The sequence below is a fragment of the Paramisgurnus dabryanus genome, chromosome 20, assembly GCF_030506205.2.
Source record: "Paramisgurnus dabryanus chromosome 20, PD_genome_1.1, whole genome shotgun sequence".
Classification (NCBI taxonomy): domain Eukaryota; kingdom Metazoa; phylum Chordata; class Actinopteri; order Cypriniformes; family Cobitidae; genus Paramisgurnus; species Paramisgurnus dabryanus.
Genome location: NC_133356.1, coordinates 30,339,098 through 30,363,053, shown reverse-complemented (window position 1 = coordinate 30,363,053; position 23,956 = coordinate 30,339,098). Strand labels below are relative to the sequence as shown.

The following is a 23,956-nucleotide window of genomic DNA, read 5'->3' as shown; positions in this document are numbered from 1 at the left end:
ACAAATCACTGGCAGTCAGTCTGCTTTCTGTAGTTTTATAGCAATAAAAAACATTATAGATAGTGTCCAAAACAGACAAGTACAAAGACAAATAGAAGATGAACATGGATCTGGAAAAACATATTGTTGGTAACTATAAGAAGTAAACAGAGACGTTACTGTGGTAAAACAATATTTTATATGTTAAGATTACGACAAACTACTGCTAAAGTGTAGTATAAATGATAGGGCATCTTAGCACTTTTCATATTATTACCTCATTAGTATGGATGGCTTTGTTGTTTTCTTCACTTTGGATAAACACATCTGCTAAATGCAAACAGTATGAAAGAATCAAGACCAGAACTACCATCAACTTTCATGGTTTGCGCATCTTTAATAAGTGAATGAAATCAGTCTGAAAACAACACATCTTTAATTACACCTTTATTTATTACTTTGTGATGGTAAACAGATGTGAATGCATTAAATGAGAAAGAAAACGGACTAAGATCAGATAATATTTGTACACCCATGACAGTTCTGAATAAACTACCATGGATGTTAAATAATTTGATCATATATAAGAGTTGAATTAAGATAGTAGTTTTGGTAATATATTTCCTTTAATAATATGGAGATCTGCTCTATTATGTCATAGACTGCTGGACAACACTGATCTATTTCAACCAGAAAATATTTAGGACCTGTGGGGCAACCCATGAAGTGCAACAGATCTGATGAAGAGTTTTTATTCATCTTACACATTAGATATAAGTGTAAATCAATGCCACTAACTAACTCTTCTCTGCATGCTTTAAATCCAACTTGTGTGCGTGTGTAGTTGTGTGTGTGTGCGTGCGTGTCTGTGGTTTTACTTACAGCCACTGTGTGTTAAAAACTACACAAATGCTGGAATTTCAACATCCCACTCACACATGAAGACACAACCACTCAATCAGTCCAAAGAACGAGCTTCAAAACACAATCACTTGCTGCTATCACAACAAACTGCTATCACATATTGTGTTACAGTGACACATGCACACACAAGCAGACACACGCGCACACATTAAACTCGTTTTCTCCTGCAGTCATGTGCCACAGATGAAAAGGTGAAATCCAGGCACGTTTAATCCATGATGGTAAAAGAATCTGTGACATCTCTGTTCTACTATCGGCCTTTGTTCTTCTTTGAGTTTCCCTGTAAGAGACACACAGAAAAAAGTTTAGATATCTTAAACAGAAGGGCTTACTGATCATTTATAATCTTTCATATTACACTCAAGTTAAATCCGAGCTTCAAGCAATCGTTTTACAATCCCCATATAAAAGCAAAACAAAAAACAAAAAAGTGAGTTTGGAAAAGCACTATACAAAAAAAAAAAAAAAAAAGGAAGAACCTCATGATTTTAGTTTTCTAAAGATATAAGCAAGAATATCCATTTTCTCATATCTCGAGACCACTGCAACACAAAACCGTGCATGCACCTTCAAGTCATGCCTGTTGTGACCTATACCAAGTTTCATATTATACACAAAGTTTTGTGAATATACAGCCTCCCATTCATTCTGGCATGTACAACGTCAAATTTTCAAAGGTTCACTTAAGAAACCATAAGGCTGTCAAATAAGTATTTACCGACAGGCAACCTTCCATTCATTGACTGGCCGCTAAAGTTTGGCTCCAAAAGGGAGTTATTTCTCACAGACTCCCATGTTACCTTCAGCGCAAATTAATATGTTTACAGCCTGGTGCAAAAAGTGTTTTGGGTCTATAGCTAATTTGTGATAACACGTGGATTATTATCCTGCGGCGCGGTAGGTGACAGGAGGAGGAAAGAGGTCTGTGTGGCGGGCAACTAACCTTAGATGTGAGTTTGAGCGTGTCAATCTCTTCTCTCTGTTTGCTGAGCGTGTCATTCATACTGCACAGATGGTCGCTCATCATGCTCAGCTGATCTTCATAGCTTTTCTTCGTGGTGCTGAGCTCATCCTGTACAGCACACCATAAGCACAACTTCAACATACTGTTTCACAGCAGCAACAAATGAAGTAAATCTAAAAGAACAAGGATGAGCATGTTTAGTAGAGCACCTGTAAGCGAGTGATGTTTTGATTGGCGAGCTTCAGTTCCTCCGTCAAAGCCTCGCGAGAATTTTCTGCAATGGCAAGACGTTTGGCTACAGCTCGGCACTGAAAAAAAAAAAGAGGACAAAACAGGTACACTGCTTGAAGAATGGTAATGAACTACACTGCAGAATATTTTCCCACCGATTAACCAATCCTGTGACAAAAAGTTGCAGCTCCCCCATTTACTTGTTTGCAGGTTACTCTTGCCACCACTACTATGGGGCACAGCTGACCCATGGCAGCAGCTAACTAAAGTGGCCAATAAGCGGTCTAGTTATTTCTTATGTCTATGACTTTTCACGCAGCCATCCAATCACAGTGGACGAGGGGTCGGGACAAATATCACAACAACCAATCGTCGCATCATTCGGTGAGAGGCTGACAACACTGTCTCAACAAGCCTGCACATTCACTAGAGATCAGCATTTCAAAGAACACTGAACTTTTGTCTAGTTTTTAAATTTCATTTTACAAGAAGTATAATGTATATACGGTTGTAAATCTTCAGAAATCTTATTGGACAGCACTAAGAACCTAATTTTTATATTGCATAACCTTTTTGCAGTTATAATAATGCATTAAAAATGTATTAATTTTTAATTATACCATGGTCTGTTTAAATACTCGATTCTGATTGGCTGGAAGGTGTGAATTAAAACCGTTTAATGCACAGGTAGTTCCAGTCAGTTTGATTACAGTTAGAAATTAATCCGCTACTATAAACATTGGTAACCATAGTAACACAGTTACACTTGCAGAGAGAGCAAGAGAGAGAGAGAGCAAGAGTGAGAGAGACGTGAGTGCGTCACGTCTCTCTTTAAAGTGCGTCTCTCTCTCTGTCTCTCTCTCTCTGGTGCTTCTCTTTCAGTTCCGTGTCTATCTTTTTTAAAACATTGCTTCGAAATTTCCAACTGTTTGATTTTTGTTTTCATTTAATGTCATTCATTTAATTTATTTAAATAAAAGCAATACAATGGCACTACTTTATTTAAAGTGGATGGAGTGCGAGCCTTAACTTAAGAAAATGACCGTCATTTTACCCGTCTGTTAAAAAATTACACTGTAAACATTAATTACAGCTTTAACTTGGCAAATAACCAAGGTATAAGCGGGATAATCCACGGCTAGCCATGCATTGAAGGGTTTTAATGCACTCCGCTACGCGTCAGGTGGTTCTTCGCCTCTACGTCGTGCATTAAAACCCTTTAATGCATGGCTAGCCGTGGATTATCCCTTACAAATAGTATGCAGCAAATGGTTGAAAATTGTTTAAACCACTAAAAGTGTCACATAAACCAACAAACTAGTTGAGACTTATGGCTTCAGGGTTTTAGCATTTTGGGCAAAAAACATTACATTTTTTATTGTTTTTAAATATAAAATAAATACCTTATTGCATTATTAAAATAAACTTAAACTGCTATTAATATATATTTTTTAATATTCACAACTCCAAACACTTCAGTAAAAAACTAAAGGTGTCTTCTTTATAAAGAGACCAAGATCAGTCTTCTAGAACAAAGAATGACAGAGCTTTCTATTGCATAGTACCCCACAAGTCAGGTTGTGCAAAAAATTGCTGTGCATGTGTGTGTGTTGCGGATGTGCCGCCACAAACTGCAAGGAAAACACTGGTTTTGTGTTCCTGATTCTCAGCCTGGGAATGTTTTTCACCGGTATAGGAGTTTGGGAACTTACAATAAAGCACAGAGATCACAACAGGTTTGCTCGAGACAACATAAGCACGAAGGTAAAGCTAATTTTGCATAGCATTAAATGCCTGCAAATTGGATCCAATTGTTCATAGGTTAATTAGTTGATATAAGCTGGGGTGGTGCATTGCGATCATTAAATATAAGTGTCATTTGAGTTCAGACTGACCTCAGAGTGAAAGTGGACAGCTTTACTGTCACACATCTGAAGTTGAGCGGTCAGCTCGGACACACGACTCAGATAATGCATTTTGATCAGTTGTTCACGAGATTCCTGATCTTCATCCTACAACACACAAACAAGACTGAGTATGATGTATAAACATGTACCTAATGTTAGTTCAAGACATAACAAAAACATGAATACGTACACTGTCGCTGCAGGATGTGATTGTTACCATGCCGACCTGTTGATGCAGATAAACCAGCAAAAGATAAAAGAGTTAATAGTCATAATAACGCTGGAAGATTATATGGCCAATGACCACTGACAAGTAAATATGGTGAGACAGCGCATGCAATCCCAACAACCGCCTTATAATCCCTTCATATTATTAACACTGTTGCTCATCATTTCTCCTAATCTTACCCCCAATCATGAAATTTGCAGCATCATAGTTTGATTTCAATCTCTGACATGCTCTTTCTCCGTGTGAGTACTGAGAGATCAAGATTATAATGTCACAGAATGCTCTTGACATCATGTAGGATGATTTTATGTAAAAAGACTGCGTCACATACAGTATAGCGACTGCTATTTAGCAGCGACTTTTATCAGCACTGCTGCAATTTAAACATAAGCACTAAGGGCATCCAAAACTTTTCTAATGGTGTTCGGACAATAAGCAATATTAAAATTGAAATGTATTTGAAAATTCAACTGTTATGTTTTTATTCTGAGTGATAAATAGGAGTTTGATGATAAACTCACCATACTGGTGTCCTGGATAAGCTCTGTACTCTCTGTACGGCCAGCTTTAGAGCTTTCACTGCTGCTGCGAGGATGACCTCCAACACCACCGCTGACCTGAGCCTCCAGCTGAGCGATACGCTGGTTCTCCTTCTCCAGACGCACCTGCCCGAGTTGAGCCTCCAGCAACCAGTGCTCTTTCTCCTGCTCCAGACGAGAAATCTTCTCCTGAGTCTGAAGAACCTGGCGAGGGGATCACACAGCCAACACGTGAGAGCGCCCACAGAAAGAAACTGAGAAACGGAGAGAGACCAACAGAGGAAAAACAGTAACAGGCAAAGAGAAACAAAGAAAAAGAGAGAGAGAGAGAGAGAGAGAGAGACCAACAGAGAGACACAGAGTAACAGGCAGAAACCAAAAGATAGATAAAAACCTATTCACACATCACGTTAATCTCAGAGAAGTGCCATAAAATTGTTTAATTGTTTTTTGGGATTGCTTCCTAAATGGGACTTTGTAACATTTGCGTAACATTTATGAAACACGTCCCGTGTAAACAAAAGGCAGAAACAATTTTACAACAGATTATATCTTCACAAAATGTTCTTGACATTATGTGTGATTTTATATAGAAAACAGTAAATAAAATCTCTTTCACAAAAGTGCCGTCTCTTTTACATACTAACTCTTACAAAAGCCTTCATGTCCGGTTGACTTTTTCAGTATACAAATGCAAAACACATACAAAAGGATAAGAAAATAAAGTGATCAAAGAAACTGTCTTTGTTGCATCTGCAACCTTCGTTCCCTGATGGAGGGAACAAGATGTTGTGTCTTTCCAGCCACAACCCAGACCTCCTGCTGACCTTACGCTATGTCTACATTAATGTGTTTATCCTTTAAAACGCGTTACTTTTGCTATGTTTACGCCTTTCTTTTACACTACACCACCGTTTTCGACCCTTATAAACTGATTCATTCGCAAACGCTGCAGACCCTGTTTTAGTTTGAGAACTCAGACGTTGCGCTGCAGTGTAAATGAACGTAGACGAAGTCTTATGTAAACGAACAGCTGATGTTAACGTGACAGCGCATCATTTTTCAAGTAAAAAATTTGTTTTATTCAGGTAAATGGAGGTTTGCAACGGAGGTTTTGTCAAAAATAGTAAACATCTACCAACGAGTTAGTAAACACTGTATCAGATTGTTTTAACATGTATCCTTATAGATAATGTCTGTTTTATATTAATGTTTGAGTATTGTTGGGTTTGAGTATTGTTGTAATGTTGTTTATGTTTTGTTTAAATTTAGTTAGCTTACGAAAGATAGACTGTAATTTTAAACGCCATATAGGGCGTTGTATAGGCCAATATGAAGGGAGAATTGTAATGGGTCAGACATTATTTTCATATTTAATTTAAGTTTTGTTTGCTACTTTAAAATGAATTTCGTTTCATACAACTTGCCTCTTAATTTTAATCGATGTTTTGTTGCTAAGTTTTGTGAATATAAATTAATAAAAACAATAAAATCAACGTCATATTAATATTTAACGCTCGTTTAGCCGATTGCACTTTTTGCTATTTCTGTATTGCTAGTGGAGGACGTGCACAGACCTCGCACACTTTTAAAAATTAACGTCATATTAATTTTTAATACTTTAACCGGCCACGCTTTTTTGTCGGAGAACGTGTGTGAGGAAACACACGCACTGAACAGCGACAGGTAAGGGAAGAAAAGTTATTTGGTGTTTTTCTGAAAAATACAGTCAGTTCGTACGAAAATGTTCAAATGGAATATAAGATCACAAATATGAACTGCGAACACTGAACTATTATAAATATAACAGCATGAAATGACTGAATAGGAACTCCTTACATTAAAGCAATGAGCATTTCTGTAGGCTAAAGCTGTACTTCACCTCTTATTATGTTTGATTGAAGTTTGCATTTGCTGAAATTTATTTTTGCTTCATGTTCGCTACTGTTTAGTACTGTTCACTTGAATGCTTCTTTTTTAAATCATAAAGACCTTTCTGTTTAGTTTATAACATCAGCATTAACTTATTAATCATATAAATATGTTGTGGGGGGAGCTAGAACAATATAAGACTTTCACAAACACATTTTTATAGGTTTAAAAATAGTGTCTGTTGTAGTTGCCAGCACAGGACCCAGGTATGACTTTTTGTCAATATCGCACACCCCTAGGCTGCATAAATGCGCAAAGGTAAGCTATTATTAGAGTAATAAGTTATTTGACACTTTTATGCGCATGCCCAGTTATGTGTTTGGTCATGTTTCATGCGTTTATGGTTGTGTATAGTGTGGATGAAGATTCTTTTTAAAATGCCAGTATAAACGAGGATCGTTTTCATTTTAAAATGCTGTTTTAAAACGCAAATGCTCTAATGTAAACAGGGCCTTAGATTGGTTTCTCAGCATTAAATCTGAATGAACGCGCATATTGGCCTCCCTTTTATTCATTTGTCAATTTTCATTATCTTTTCAAAGATAATCAGAGCAATTGGTCTCCTAAGGTTGAACCCCAGTTCTGATCTTACACAAACATCTACTGATGATTATCATACTTATGCTTTAACACTGAATACATTATTTATTCACATTATAAACTGAAGGAGACACAGAGAGATGATGTATTGGATACCTGCTGCATTAGACCCTCTCTGCTCTCTGTAGAGCTCGTAAGAATGTGTCGGTTTGATAAAGCTTCTCTGTATGGTACAGACTCTGATCTTTCCTGAAAACATAAAAACAGTCATATTATAAAAACACCATTGTTCTATACTGCCCTCCAAAGGCAGAGTGCAGTATCTACGCAAACACTGAAACGGAGAAAAATGGCTTTAAAGTTTTTACACTAGCCAGCCAAACATGTTGTGGGTAGATTAGCGGTAATGCATTCATGTAATGCCTTGTTAGGAAGATATTTTTATAGAAAAAAACCATGACCATCGATGTGACCCTTGACTGCCAAAATGCAGACACTGCACTCTGCCTTTGGATGACCTTTAACAACTAAAACACTATTGCAATAGCAAAGTGCAGTATCTACGAACTAAATGTGTTCATTCAACTTTTTCCTCATGCTTCTTAATACATTTTGATTGTTTTTAATAACATGTTTGCATGTTGTGAAGGCTAAAAATGCTCCTTTTACCACAAAGAGAATATTTTACTCATTTTATTAATTTTTATTTATTCATTTACATTAGACGAGGTTTGCTTTAAAAACAGTAGTTAAAAATTAACACAAGTTAAAAATAGAAGAACATGTTTGTCCCAAAGACATTATTGTAACTAACAGTATGCACATTTTTGTTAATTTTCATGTTGTCTCAAAGTAGCACAGTTATGTAAACTTAGATATTCTTAAGATTAGCTTAAAGGGGTCATATTATGAGATATTTTTTAGATGTAAAATAAATCTTCGGTGTCCCCAGAGTGTGTATGTGAAGTTTTAGCTCACAGATACTCCACAGATAATTTATTATAGCATATTAAAATCGCAAATTTGTAGGCCTGAGCAAAAGTGTGCCGTTTTTGGGTGTGACATTTAAAATGCAAATGAGCGGATGAAGTGCAAACACTGATCACAATGATGGTGATTTGTTGTCATTGAAACTCAATTGTGCTGTCAAGTCCTTCTTTTCTCCCTCTTACTCTCTGAACTAAATGGCAGTGCTTTGGTTGGATAGCACAGATAAAGGGGGCGGTATTATTATAATTCGCCTTGCTACCTACCTCACAAAACAGGCGAAATCTGAACGACCTAATTTTTCACATGCTTGCAGTAAATGGCTTACTCAAATTAAGTTACTGGGTTGATCTTTATCACATTTTCTAGGTTGATAGAAGCACTGGGGACCCAATTATAGCACTTAAACATGGAAAAAGTCTAATTTTCACGCTATGACCCCTTTAAGAGGTACTAAACAAAATGTTTTAATATTAAGTAGCCTACAAAATTAGTGCGTGGAAAAAGAGCACTTATTATGGAAGTGTACTTTTTCACCTAGCGTGCTTTCCGACGGCCCGGCTGCGCTCGTCAGGTTGACTGGGCGCCGTTTACTTTGTCTAACAATATAACTTTACCAGACTCTTATCAAATAAAGGAGTAACCCCTGTCAATACAATTGGATTAGCTGCCTAAAAAGTGGAGAGATGTTCGAATCAACAAACACCAATGCGACTGAATCGAATTATATCATTATTGTCGGTTTATATCAATATTGCCTTTAATGGACGAGCACAGGTAGGTCATAACTTGCTAGCAGCTGGCTAGTTAACTACTTATTAAGCTGTAATTTGCCTTTGTATGAGTTGTTATTTTGCTATCTTCCTTACCCGTATTTGTTTATTTGCGTTTTAATGCGAGTATAACCATCATTTGGACGCGGCGCATTGTGCCATGGTTTGTTTGTTGTTGTGTGTTACGATCGGGGCAAACCGCAGTATCTGCGGTGTCAAAGCCGGGGAAACAAAGCCAGAACGCAGTAACGTCACTTACTGCGGTTTGCCTTGGTATTAGCATGGATTTTGTAGTTACTGCAATTTTGACACCCTTGTTTCTCTGAAACGGGACAAAATTTATCCAGGAGACTTTGTCACAAGACAGAACAGATGTCATAAAGCTCATTTCAAGCCTTAACTCAATTTTGACCAAACGTGTAGTTACTGCGCTTTGGCTTTGGACGGCAGTATAACTAATTGTAAATTCTATAAATCAGTAAAACTGCTGATGTTCACACAATATAAACCGTGATTTAACCAACGTGACATAACCAGGGACAATAAATAAGCAGCAAGTATTTATAATTTGGACCTTTCTGATGGTACTCATGTATTTGGCAGCGTGTCTCTTGTTAGCAATCATGCTGTCTGCCCGCAGCGGGTTCACGTTGCCACCTCGTACACTGTAACCAGGACATGACGCAAAGAAATCCAGGTTGTTGCTGAAGAACGTGGTGATCTGCACAAAAATCACACTCCATCAGAAACAGCAGATCTGTGTTTGTTTGTGTGGCGTTTTTGTGTTTGTGTGTACGAATACCTTGCTGCAGCTGTTTGTGAGCGACACAAGTGATGAGAGTAAACACTCGTTCGTGGTACGAAACTTTTGCGTGACACTTGGCAGATCCTGCTCGAGAGAAACCTTCTGACTGTAGTGCTTGGACAACTCTGATCAAATGAGAGAAAGAAATGAAACATGAGAAAACAGTCTGCTCTCCTGTTGGTTAATCTTGAAGAAAAATGAACGCGTCTTACCTGTGGTGATGTCATGCAGGCTATGTAAGCATGCGCTGATCTGCGTGAAGACCGCATTGGTGCTGCTTTGAGACATGGCATCCAAACGAACGCCTGCAACAGAAAACAGTCATAAATCATTCAGACAAGGTCAGCTGTACACAGGTGATGTGGTACCTACTGGGGAGGGCTAACAAGCTGATGTAAGATTTGAGTTTGTCAAAGACAGCTGTCAGTTTCTTTATGTCATTCTGCAACTCATGGTTTTTTGACATCAGTGCTGGCGTGCAGAGAGGAGCATCACATTCTTCTTCTAGACTGCAGAAAACACAAAAATCACATTCTCCAATTTATTAATTCATCAAGAATTTCACAACCCACACATCACATATAACAAATATGTTTTAAATGCATTTGATACGGTCACGTCACATGATTTTACATCATTTAACAATGGCAAACATGAACAAACCTTCTGAGCTGATAGGGAAGAATCTTCTGCAGGAACCGGCTGTAGGATGAGAAGGATTTGGAGAAGTCCTGCAGTTTTCCCACTGTTTCCTTTAAATGAAAAACATGTGTCATCTCTTGTGTAATATGTAAATGTGAGTCAAAACTATGTTCTCTGAAGTGTAATTATAAAAATATGTTTTATGTTCAATTGTAATAAACATTTTGCCCAAAAGCATACATTTAAAAAAAATAAATAAAAATGATGTCTGAAGATTTAGATGGTTTATTGCATGTATTGGAAATCTTTTACTAAACCGAACAATAGTACAGACTATACAGAGCACAGACCTTTGGGGGTTAATGTTTATAATATTTTATAGTAGTGTTGTCTATTTCTGCAAATAAGAATGTTTATAATAAAACAGAAACTGAATACATTCTGTCCAGTATGCAAAAAAGTGCCAGATTCAGGTGACGAGGTTGATGCGTCACCATGGAAAGCTGTTAAAATAACTCATTCCAGGGGGACAGCTAGGATTTTTAAATCCTATTTTTGAAAGGGTTAAGCCTCTTACCTCCTAACAAACTAGGAAAATACAGACCGATCAAACATTTCATATAGGTCTAAAATACGAAATGACGAAACGCACGCGAGCTCTGACTGTGACAAATGCTTTGCCAAAGCAACGATGCAAAAGACACACATCTATCTTGACTTCCTTTTTGAGACACCAAGGAATTGTTTACAAGAACATACATTTCCTCATAAATCTAATGACTTGTTTTTACTCTAATAATGCAACACATTGATGTATTTACTTTTGAATGCATAAAGTGGCTGAATTTGTTTAGTCTGATGGTTTCCTTTGGGGCAAAATGATGACAAAAATTCTAACAAAAAAAAAAATGTACATTCTTAATTTTCACAACAAGCATGCAATTAATCACAAAATATTGATAGCCCTTGTTAAAGCTCTTAGTTAAGTACAATACATGTTGAAGTACAATATGTTATCATTCAAGAACGGTTTTATCTAACTTACTTTGGGTACATGTTATTTAAGTTTTTTTATTTACCTTGATCTAAGCACAGTGCAGGGCTAATGTTTAAACTGTGTTATTACAATATTTAAAGTGGCAGACAGTAATACATTTTCTTTTTAGGAATAAAACTACTACACTCATGTATTTTAATGTTGGTCATATTTTCGGAGGTGGTTCTTGATGTAAAAAGTAAGGAATAAAATGATTGACTTCAGGGACATTTTTAAGGCTTTGCAATGCTTCATAGACCCTGTAATGTCTCTTACCAGCACTGTGATGGTGTCCTCTGTAATGCTCTCATGTAACTGCAGTAACTCCTCCTCCACCGGACGCAGATATGATGCATTTTCATGCAGATATTGAGAGAACTACAGAGGCGCAGATCAATTTTGATCATTAATTTCATACAAAAGCATTAAGTTCAAGAGAAACAGAAATCATAATGCTTTGTTTGCACCTTCTGGTTGATGGGTGAGATGGCTTCAATGGATGAGTCGAGCGGGTAAATGTGGACCCTCTGTTCAGTGTAAGAGTGAAAGTTGAGCAGGGCAGAAACCAAAGTCTGTACAAAGCCCAGAGCCTGAGCCGCCACATCACGAGCTTTAAGCTGCACAAAACATTAAATGCATGTTAAGGACATTTCTATCAGTCATAACTACCTTTCACCTATAAAATACCCACTGCTGTATGAATGCAAACTGTAAAAATGTATTCTGGGATCGCTACTGTAAAGATGACTTAATAACGTTTACAGATTAACATTCAAGACCAAAAATGTCTTCAAATTAGAATAAAGCAAAGATCAGCGCGTGGTTTCACAAGAGAGAAATCACAAATAATAAGCAAACTTAAGACACCCCGTCACATGTCTTTACACAATCATTATGTGTAAATGCATGCATAGATTCCAGAAAACCACTGGCAGTGTGAATAAACCAAAATCATGAACACTTTTTTGTGTATTGTCTGTAATCTGTGTGAGAAAAGACCTCTATTAAAGCCATTTCAACAAAACACATTGACTGCTTTTTCCCCAATAAAGTTAACTATAAACCATTATTTTGTTATTTAGTCTTTTTTCATGATTTTGTCAATATGGTTTATTTGAAATAGATCTAAAATCAGACGATAAACATAGGCAGCAGAAACATCTGTGCATCTTTCTGATCAGTTTAAAAATTGACTGATTATGGGTTAATGTTGAATGTACTCATTACTGACTTTGTACGAAGGACTAGGCCAAAGTGTACAATTAAAAACAATATGATCAATCTCTCACCTGATGTCCTCTGTTATGAAGGGGAACATTCAGACTGTTGAAGTCACTCGACTCTTTATAAAAGACAAAATTCATACAATTAAAAACATGTTTAAACACATCACTTAAAAAAGTCATAAAACAGAGAATATTTAATACACAATTAAACACCAAGAGCCGAGATTGATCAAGAGTCACTAATAAATCACAGGTAGTGAACTAATCCACACCCCTGAAGACTCTATTGGTGCTTTCCATTGGATAGTACCCCACGGGTCGGGTCAGCTCACTACACTTTGGCTCAGTTAGCTTTTTCATTGAGTTTAGCACATCTTCAGTTGCAGGGATTATAGACATGTCGTTATATTATGAGCAACAGAGGAAGCAGATTTGAATGCAGTGTTTCCTATATATCAAACCTTGTCAGTGAACTATAAGGCAAAAAATTATAATAATAAAAATCGTTCATTAATCGTAATTGATGTCAAATGTTAAATTAACAGAGGCTTTGATTTTAAGTTAATGTCATGTAACCATTATACAACACTACATCAGAAAACTCATGCATAATGGACAGATACGTTTTATGTACCAATTGTTAAAGAAAATTACAGATGAATGTCCAATAATAGGTAACAATAACAACTATGTAACATGCGACTGATAGAAAATTAAATGTTTTTGAAGTTAAACATGCAAATGTACTATTCACTTATTTAAAAATGAACAATAAAATCTGAGGGGGTACTTAAAGTAAATAATTTAGGTTGGGGCGACCTCGAATAGTCGAAGATTCGATGCATCGATAGGAGAAGCCTGATTCGACTACCAATCTCACAGTCGAATCGTCGCAGATGTGTTATGAAAAGAGGATCATTCAATTTTGGCCGTATATGTGCACACATTATCTGATTTCACATATAACAGCTTTCTCACAATATATTAATATACTGCATATTATGATAATGCTGCAAATAATATGTGAAGTTGCAGCTTTCAATAAATATTTTTAAAATGCGTTAATAAATCCAACAACCCCTGTGACCGGGCTACACGTCCATAAGAAGTTCCTCTTGCCTCTTTGTTTCTAAATTTAAAAGACAAAGCTGGCAATTCTGGCTATACTTTCATTCTTTTAATAATTTCTTTATTTTATTTATAAATCACTTTGGGTTATCTGATTTAACTATTTGGCTTGTGTTTCGTTTCCGTGCACTTAAGGCATTTTTCACATTGTTCTGCACTTTGTTACTTCTGACCTTATTTTATAAAAAAAATTATAAACGTAAACTCTGATCTAATATAAGTCTGTACATTTTGGATTGCTTTTCGTGGCATTGATATTGCGCTGTTGCATACTGGCCATGATGCTGGTGCATGCAATTTAGCCAAACGCGCTAGGTGCTCTGCGTCTCATATTTAGGAGTTCATCAAACTAAACATAAAAAATGGATGTTTTTCGACGGGTATAAGTTTTAAAATGTATTTAAAACAGAGTGGTTATCTTGTCAAAAGTTAAACTACAAAACAGGTAAGCCATTTCTTTAAATTTCGGTGATGAAATGGAAAATATCTGCACCAAACCTATATTTATGCCTGACACAACTGTCTTTCTTGTGATTTTAATATTATGGTCGGTGTTCACTTCAAATGATAAAAAAAGAGATTCCTGAAATAAATAATATCATCCGGTCTTTATTGTATCTAAAGTGAATACAGAGATGATCAAAGTCAAAGCAAGCAAGCAGGTATTTCTGTGCTAAATAATAACGCGTAGTGTTTATAAAATCATTAATTTCAGTGTTTTTCTTGTTATAAATTAACTTTTAATGAGTTTTATATAAAGCTGAGCTTTTATCATTTACAGTAACAATCACAAATTATTTGTCATTTCTCATTTGTCGTCTTTTTTTGGTCATGACTGCTTTGACGCGCTAAATCTCCAAATTAAATCAAAACACTGAATTTTAGCTGGGGTTTCCAAGGCAGGATCACATTTGAAATATTTTTTAGGCTTATTATCAATTTTTTTGTTATACCTTAGTGTGATGTTCTGTAGATCGTGGCTTTAAAATGTTATGAGGAATAATTAAACAAATGTTGCCTTACATTTTACCTTAAAAAAAGATATAAATGCATTGTCAGTTTTGTCTTGGTTCATCGCTTGAAAGACAGTTTTGGTCACTTTATCAGAAAGTTGTTTCTGTGTGCTGCTTGTGAATGAAAATAAAAGTTACCAATTTGTACCTGGTCTGGCCCCCTCCCAACCCATGCACACACACATAGATGATTCGACTACAGGTCGACTATAGAAAGATTTGACAATTTTTGATTCGAATGTGTAAATCCTTAGTCGAGGACACCCCTAAATTTATGTCAAGGGGGTTCGGCTGACAAGTTTGAAAACGCCTGCTCTAGGGTGTTGTTGAGGGGTGTGTTTGATACTCACAGGTGTTGTTGAGGGGTGTGTACAATACTCACGGGTGTCGTTGAAGGGAACTTTCTCCTGAATGACACAGCAGCTCTGTTTTAACTGACTGCTCACTTCAGTCTGATATTTCCTCAACTGATGCTGGCTGACAACACACAGTTTCATTAAATACAACCTCTATTAGCAGGAAATGTTTTCATGTCAATTATAAAGCAATTCAAAAGTAATTTATTTTAGATTATTTCACTGAATTAAACAATTAAATGAAATGAATTTTTACCAATCTTCAGTTGTGACTCTGCTGTCCTTTGCTTCTCTTTCCAGGGTTTGAACCTTTACCTGCCATGAGATTATTAAACAGACATTAAGGAGTATAGTACATCCTTTTAATACGTTTTAATAATCAATCATTACTGACAGATCTGGGTACTTAAGTACTTAAACACAATAAATTTTCCAAAGAAATGACTGGCATCTGAAATGTAATTGCTCTCTGACCTCTAGACAAGCTTTGTCGCTCTGGAGTTTTTGGATGGTGTCCATGTATTTGCTGGTGAGGGCATCTACAACAGCCTGATGTTGCTCAGACTCTTTCTCCAGATGATCTAGACGTGTTTTCAGCTGAGCCTCCTGTCGACGGTACTTCTCATCAGCTTCATAGAACTAAATACATTACAAGATATTATTATCACCACCACACACACACACCCATCAACGTTAAGAAAAACATAGAGGAGCACCATCGAAACTACAACCCCAATTGAGAAAAAGTTGGGACACTGTAGAAATTGTGAGTAAAAAAGGAATAGAATAATTTACTAATCTCATAAACTTATATTTATTTACAATAGAATATAAATAACATATCAAATGTAGAAAGTGAGAAATGTTGAATTTGGATTTCATGAGAGCTACACTTTCCAAAAAAAGTTGGGATAGGTAGCAATAAGAGGCCAGAAAATTTAAATGTACATATAAGGAACAGCTGGAGGACTAATTTGCGACTTATTAGGTCAATTGGCAACATTATTAGGTATAAAAAAGCCTGTCAGAGTGGAAGTGTCTGTCAGAAGTCAAGATGGGCAGAGAATCACCAATTCCCCCAATGCTGTGGCGAAAAACAGTTTTCTGAGTTTCTCTGAGAAAAAATGCAAAGAGTTTAAAGTTATCATCATCTACAGTGCATAATATCATGCAAAGATTCAGAGAATCTGGAACAATCTCTGTGCGTAAGGGTCAAGGATGGAAAACCATACTTGATGCCCGTGATCTTCGGGCCCTTAGACGGCACTGCATCACATACAGGAATGCTACTGGAATGGAAATCATAACATGGGCTCTGGAATACTTCCAGAAAACATTGTCAGTGAACACAATCCACCGTGTCATTCGCCGTTGCCAGCTAAAACTCTATAGGTCAAAAAAGAAGCCATATCTAAACATGATCCAGAAGCACAGGCGTTTTCCCTGGGCAAGGCTCATTTAAAATGGACTTTGGCAAAGTGGAAAACTGTTCTGTGGTCAGACGAAGCAAAATTTGAAGTTCTTTTTGGAAAACTGGGACGCCATTTCATCCGGACTAAAGAGGACAAGGACATCCCAAGTTGTTATTAGCGCTCAGTTCATAAGCCTGCATCTCTTATGGTTTGGGGTGGCATGAGTGCGTGTGGCATGGGCAGCTTACACATCTGGAAAGGCACCATCAATGCTGAAAGGTTTATCCAAGTTTTAGAGCAACATATCCTCCCATTCAGACGTCGTCTCTTTCAGGGAAGACCTTGCATTTTCCAACATGACAATGCCAGACCACATAGTGCATCCTTTACAACATCAAGACTGCATAGAAGAAGGATTTGAGTACTAAAATGGCCAGCCTGCAGTCCACATCTGTCACGCACAGAAAACATTTGGCGGATCATAAAGAGGAAGATGCGACAAAAAAGACCTAAGACAGTTGAGCAACTAGAAGTCTGTATTAGACAAGAATGGGACAACATTCCTGTTTCTTAAACATTGGTCCTCCTCCAGCTGTTCCTTATATGTCCATTTAACTTTTCTGGCTTCTTATTGCTACCGGTCCCAACTTTTTTTGGAAAGTGTAGCTCTCCAATATTTGGCATGACATTTCAAAATGTCTCACTTTCAACATTTGATATGTTATTTATATTCTATTGTGAATAAAATATACGTTTATGAGATATGTAAATTATTCCTTTTTTACTTACAATATATACAGTGTCCCAACTTTTTCTGATTTGGGGTTGTACAATACTGAACTCTACATGCATTATAAACAAATGAAACTTTTTGAAATATAGACTCACACCTGTAATGCAGCTGCCAGTGTGAAGCAAGGCATACATTACATCTAAATGCTTTTCTTTCTATACTGTGCTGTGGTTATTGCTTTCTGTAATTATCCATCAATGTTTCAAGTAAATAAATTAAAGTGTCAGTTTAATGCAAGGTGCTGTGCAAACTCTTGCCCCCATTAATCTTCTTTAATTATTTTGTCACATTAATATAAATGCAGTTTAATATTAAATATAACACAAAAATAACTAGTCAATTTTGACTCTCTAGTCATTTTTAAACTGTTCCCTGGGGACCAACCGCTCAGCACATTTTGCATTTCTCCCTTATCTAACACACCTGATTCAGGGGAGAGATCCATGAACAAAACTGGGTGTGTCAGTTAAGGGAGACATACAATATATGCAAAGCTGTGGGTCCACTGGGACAAAATTAAAAACCACTGCTCTATATAATTAATACTGACATTTAATCCCCACACTGTCCAGTCTGAACTTTTTTACATACAGTGCTTTTGAAGATGAATTCATGAAATCATGACAGCAACACACTTTTGCTCAATACCTGGATGTGAAGTCTTTCATTCTCCTGGATTTTTTTCTGCAGATCTTCATCGAACACCCTCTGCGTTTGCAGGTTGATTTGGGAAGGCGAGTCTCCTTTATTCTGCATGAATACAGGCACTCTTAAATTTTGGGGGAATTATCATGCAGAAATCGTAAAATAAACCACAAAAAAACATCTTAGCCTAATGTCACCATGTCGTAATTACTACTGACTTCTGATCTCAAATACAAAGGAGCACTGGAACAATCCTTCCTAAAAAACAGCTGTTGGAAAGCATAGTTTGCAGCTATTTTTGTGTGAGCATATCAGTGAACACCCCTGACCACTCGGTGAGTTTTACGTCTTTGTAAATGAAAGTTTAATGCATTTTAGGAAGGATTGTTCCAGTGCACCTACAGAGCCATTGTAGAGGTGGGAGGTGAAACACAAACACCCGAAAATTCTCGGGGCAGCCGCATATGTCGAAAATTTCAGTCAAAACCGTTCTATTTCACCATAAACAATCTGAAAACAGGGCTTTAAGTCTAAAATACCGAACTTGTCCTTTAAAGACTGCAAAATATTGTTCAGTGCCTGCCTGGTTGTAGAAGAACCCAGTCGCTGCATAATCTTAGGAATGCGTGGTTGAAGTTTATTTTTACATTTCCAGCTCGCATGGGTAAAACACTGAGCCACAGGTCGACGCTGGATATGCCAGATATCAGACAACAGTATAAAACAATAAAAACGAACAATTTACCACACTTTTCAGGTCAGGCAAAAGCTGCCTCCTCAAAGTCAGGCACTTTTGCTTCATACAACGCAAGCTGCATGTTTATCAGGCGCTTCTTGTCAGCGTGCAACCAGCTTGGGTAAAAGCAAAGCAGCGTAGCCAGGTCTTTGTCCTTTCGGCTAAGTTCTGAACTGGATTGAACGGTTACTGCATGTTGATGTTTTTCTGAGAGTTAAAGATGGAAGGATTTTGTTCATTAGTTGTCGGTATTTGGTCATTGGGATGCTTTTGGACTAATTTTGAATGGCCATTGGACCTTTTTTAAAAATGTAATGCCTTTTAATTTTAATATTGGCCATTTTACCTTGAACTCGTAATGAAAATGAAATATTATTATTCAATTTGAAAGGGAGATGCATTATCACCTTGAAAATTAAAATTAAATAATTTAATGTAATTTTTAAAATGGCTCATATTTTGTGATAAGTTTTCTATAGTGAAATGGTAAATCTGGTTTTCATTTTTAGTATTTAATTAATTTATTTAAAATTGGCAGAAAATACCTTCCACAGATAATACCAATGACATTGAAGGGCCAATATTAGGCCCATTTTCACAAGATGTAATATAGACGGTTTCATCAGATGCACGAGATACACGTTTGGATCCGAACTTTACTTCCAGTTTTACTACTTTTATGGTCTGACTAGTTGCTAAACTGCTCTCTTGAACAAATGCCTCGTCGAAAATAACAAATGTTTTGGTTTCCTATGTAATCTATGTGTTGTTTTTTTGCTTGTTATATAAATAAAGTACGTTTAAAGAACTTTGTTGCTATTTATTCTTAGCAGAGTTTACCAGAAGTTACGTGCGGAGCGCGACAACCGCTTGTTTATGTTGTTACTGCTGAAACGATCTATAGGGGGCTGTTTACAGCTGGTATTAAGATGAATTTTCATCGATCAGAAAATTAAAAGGTCAAATGCTAATAGTTGCAAAAATCTATGGCATCAACACTGTGGTGTGACACACTACTAAACTACTTTTTAAATACTTACGGACTTTGCAATATTCAATTTATATATTACACTTCTACTAGCACTTCTGGGGTGCGTTTCCCAAACAACGACGTTACTCGCCGCTGAACCAACATAGTAAGATGCATAGTTGGATAAACAAACTACCTTGTCACGACTGTTTCCCCGAAAGCATAGTAACTTTGTCGCACATTCGTCGTTTGAACCATGTTGGTTTAACAACATAGTTGATAATGTCACGTGGGAGGTGAAGTACTAATTAATCTGTGCAAATCAATTTAATGTCAGATTAACATATATTGCATCGGTAGACTGATTTTGTTATCTTGATTTAGTTATCTGTTGTTTATTTTCAAGATATTTAATCCCTCTTACGTCACTCCTCCCAGGGATTCCCCAGGGTCCTAAAGCTTGTAGGACTGTACACATGGGCAGTTTTTTAAATACAGCGCTTTAATTCTGTTTACAAACTTAAAGACGTAAAATACAATTTTAATATATTTAGAATGGTGAAAATAGAATGTACTACCTGTTTTTTGCTTATTTTGTTCAAAAGCATGATCAACGTAAGTCTACATATTCTACAACGTAAGTCTACATAGTCTACAAGGAACGATGCTTCGAAGAGCTGTCGTTCAAACCACACAAGTTTGCGATGCAGCTTGCGAATGTTGGTTTGAACTATGGTTTCGGCAAACATCAAATCGTTGAACGTTGTCAGTAACGACGACGAAACTTACGACAGTAGTTGGCTAACGATGCTTTCGGGAAACGCACCCCTGGATAGCTGCTAACTTTATGTCATTGGCTTTTTTCATTTTCTGGATATACTGTATGTGTATGATTACTTTACTCCTCCTGCAGGAGCTCAAGCCTCTGAATGTACTGTATGTGTATAATTACTTTACTCTTCTTGTTTTTACTCTCAGACTGATGTAATTCCTCCTGCAGCAGCTCAACTCTCTTGGTCAGCTGCTGGTTCCTGAAGGTCAAGCTTTCCATTTCCTGTTGAACTTTCCGAAAAGTTTGTTCTTTCTGCTTAAGTTCATCCTGCAATGAAAGAGACAGACACCTGCAACAATCTCTCTCTCATATGCACACAAAACTCTTTTGCTTATGCAGATAAAATAATGATCATATACCTTTACAGAGTTGGATGTGGTCTGCTCATCTACGACGGCCTTCTTTAGCACCTGATGCTGAGCTCGGAGCTTACAAAACAACACACACATTTCATTTAATAGACTTTACTTTGTGAGGGCAATGTTTCATTCATGCCATGCAGCAAAAGAAAGGTGTAATGTGATTGGTAAGATCAGAAACAGGAAGTTGTTAGGTCATGTGCTCTGTCAGCTGACTGTACTGAATTTTATTCACAGAAATAAACTTTCATATCTCTTATCATATACTGCATCTACAATTCTGTTTTATATAGACACTTCTATACAAACATTCATTTATGTATGTCAGTAAAAGTGTAAAACAATGAAAATCACATTAAAAAAGACTTCTACACTGAAGTAAATAAATGGAACTAAAGAAACGATTAGACTCAGTATTAAAATAAAATTCAAGATGACAAAATCCAAGCATAAAGGAAACACAGCACATTTATTACTTTAACGTCACCTAGTATGTAAAGAAATGTTGTGTATAAATCATAACATCTTACCTTTGAATATTCTTGAGCCAATTTACTGTATTTAGTCTGCAGATCAGTCACGTTTGCCATGATGATGATGATGATGATATAATCCGTATGTGTGTTTATATAATAGCTGCTACTATAAACATTAGTAACTGTTTTTCTGATGTGTTTGTGTCTGTTAGCTGCTAAAGCTAATGCTACGACATTTATCAGAGTCGATTTAAAAAAAAGTCACTTTCGCTACAAGAAATGATGGGACTTTCTATAAGATCATCGATCGTTTACATTTAAAGCTGATATAATCCGTCATTAAAACACCCTTCCATCGCCTAACGTTAAATGACCAATAACAGAGAGAATTACATCCAATAAATGAATAAACACTAGCGTAACATTTTATTTACAATAAAATCCTGCAGAGAGTTAAAAAAGGACTGAATTAAACGGACTTCAAATCAAGAAATTATCTAATTTATATTACAGAAGCTAGTGATGTTACCAGTGACACCGAAGCTCCGAAGCGTGTATCAAAAAAACGAACCGATTTTTCTTGAAGCTTTGTATCGAAGCTTGATTCGTTCTGGCAAAATCACGTGACCAATGACGTCCGAAGCTTCGTTTCACACACACCCACGTGACTGCTTCGTTATCTGATTCAAAGGTTTAAAATTGTGCGATGCGCGGCGCGCCCTCATGGGTTGTATTGGAGTATTGCATTACACGGAATCGATTACTGTATAGTGAGTTTATGATTATATATATATATATATATATATATATATATATATATATATATATATATATATATATATATATATATATATATATATATATATATATATATATATATATATATATATATATATATATATTAGTAGTAAAAAGCATTTTCTGCACCACTTAATACCATGATATATTTTTTTATAGGTTCACACTTTATACTTTTGAGACAAGGTCTATCCTTAATTTGTTATTTTTGTTTGGAGTACCATTCACATGAAATGGAACATGCTTTGGTCATGTATTTAATATATTGTTACATTTATTTATGAATCTATCCTTAATTTGTCAATTCATTAAGTTTTGCTTTTATAATTAATACGCTGTTTGGTTGTGGAACATGTTGTGAAACAGCACTTTCACCAGCAGAGGTCCTCATTGAGCTCTGATTTGAAAAGCTTCGAGTAATGAACCTTTTTCCGATACAATTGGGTTGAAAGCTTCACTGCTTCAAGAAAGCTTCACTTCGCCATCACTAACAGAAGCTGTTGAATCCTCGACCCTACCGGACAGATCAGATCATGAACATGGCCACAGCTAACATGCCTTTCAAAATAAAAGACTTCTACAATAAAAGACTTCTAAAATAAAAGACTTCTAAAATAAAATAAAAGACTTCTAAAACAAAATAAAATAATCTATTGTCATGTTAAAGAAAACAAGCACCCCTTTGTTTAGTTGAATGTCTATGATAATAATAAGTGGCAGGGTTATTCTTTAACTCTTAAACCTTTATTTGTTAAAGGGATAGTTCACAAAAAAAGAAAGAAAATTCCTGTAATTATTTACTCACCCTCATGTTTTTCTAAACCTGTATGAGTTTCTATATTCTGTTAGATTTAGAGTTGATGGTCAACTATATGCATAGCTGGTGGTACCCATTGACTTCCATAGTAGGAAAAACTAATGCTATTAATGGGTACTGTCAACTGTGTGCTTACCATCAGAGGTGTATAATACTTAAGTATTTTAGTTGCATTTTCCAAGCATCTGTGCTTTATCAGAGTGTTTGTCTTGGATAAAAATTTACTTTACTAAAAAATGTTCACTACTTTACTAAAATGTTCAATACTAAATATAAACCAAAACTTGAAATTATGAAATGTAGTGGAGTAAAAATTATGATAATATGTTTTGGAATGTATATTTTCCAGAGAAAAACACTAATAAAATAGGAATAATTGAAAATGTACTTTTATGTATTTTTTGGTGAACTATGCCTTAAAGTCACTTATATTTAATGATGGCATACTTTAGGTTAGACTACTGCATGTGCACTGGTTAAAAATCATGCACAGAATACATTACTCATAAGCAGCACAAAAATACTGTTTCGTGACATACGCAGCACACAACTCGCCAAGTTGTGATTTTCTGTGATTGTTCATGTGCTCGACTTGTAAGTATAACATTCCGGATTATGTTGTTGTCACAACATAATCCGCTATTACTATAATAACTCAGTAAATTCAATAATAATGTCATCTGGAACCAGAAACTTTGTCGTCTTTAAAAGAGTAACTAAACCCTAAACCAACTTTTTTAAGTTAACGATCTGTAAGAATGATGCTTTATTAGTGCTGTTCATTGATTTTAGTAAGTTTTTTGACATTTGGGTATAAAGTGTTTCAATACTACAATATATGGTGTAAAAACGTCTGAGTGCTGCCCTCTTGAGGTTGAACGCTGGCTACTGCAGTTGAATTTTCCTA

At 36.1% G+C, this 23,956-nt stretch overlaps 1 protein-coding gene across 1 annotated transcript; it reads right to left on the bottom strand.

The window, feature by feature from the left end:
- Window positions 1-353: 353 nt before the first annotated feature.
- On the bottom strand, window positions 354-21,981 carry ppp1r21 (protein phosphatase 1, regulatory subunit 21). Its single transcript, XM_065250689.2, has 22 exons — window positions 21,489-21,981; window positions 20,959-21,027; window positions 20,720-20,866; window positions 18,065-18,166; window positions 15,686-15,850; window positions 15,468-15,526; window positions 15,238-15,332; window positions 12,778-12,830; window positions 11,956-12,105; window positions 11,765-11,866; window positions 10,474-10,562; window positions 10,183-10,319; window positions 10,023-10,115; window positions 9,808-9,935; window positions 9,580-9,726; window positions 7,402-7,494; window positions 4,756-4,977; window positions 4,196-4,231; window positions 3,994-4,110; window positions 2,077-2,175; window positions 1,847-1,975; window positions 354-1,183 (listed from the first exon to the last, which is right to left on the bottom strand). Exons 1-22 carry the CDS (start codon window positions 21,546-21,548, stop codon window positions 1,154-1,156), a joined length of 2,322 nt encoding a protein of 773 aa, XP_065106761.1. The 5' UTR covers window positions 21,549-21,981; the 3' UTR covers window positions 354-1,153.
- Between the last annotated feature and the right edge of the window lie 1,975 nt (window positions 21,982-23,956).

Coding starts and splice junctions, on each gene's coding strand:
- ppp1r21 (XM_065250689.2), bottom strand. CDS start 21,548: ATGGCAAACGTGACTGATCTGCAGACTAAATACAGTAAATTGGCTCAA. Junction 20,867..20,958: donor CCACATCCAACTCTGTAAAG/GTATATGATCAT, acceptor CTTTCATTGCAG/GATGAACTTAAGCAGAAAGA. Junction 15,851..18,064: donor ATGAAAGACTTCACATCCAG/GTATTGAGCAAA, acceptor TAATGTATTTAG/TTCTATGAAGCTGATGAGAA.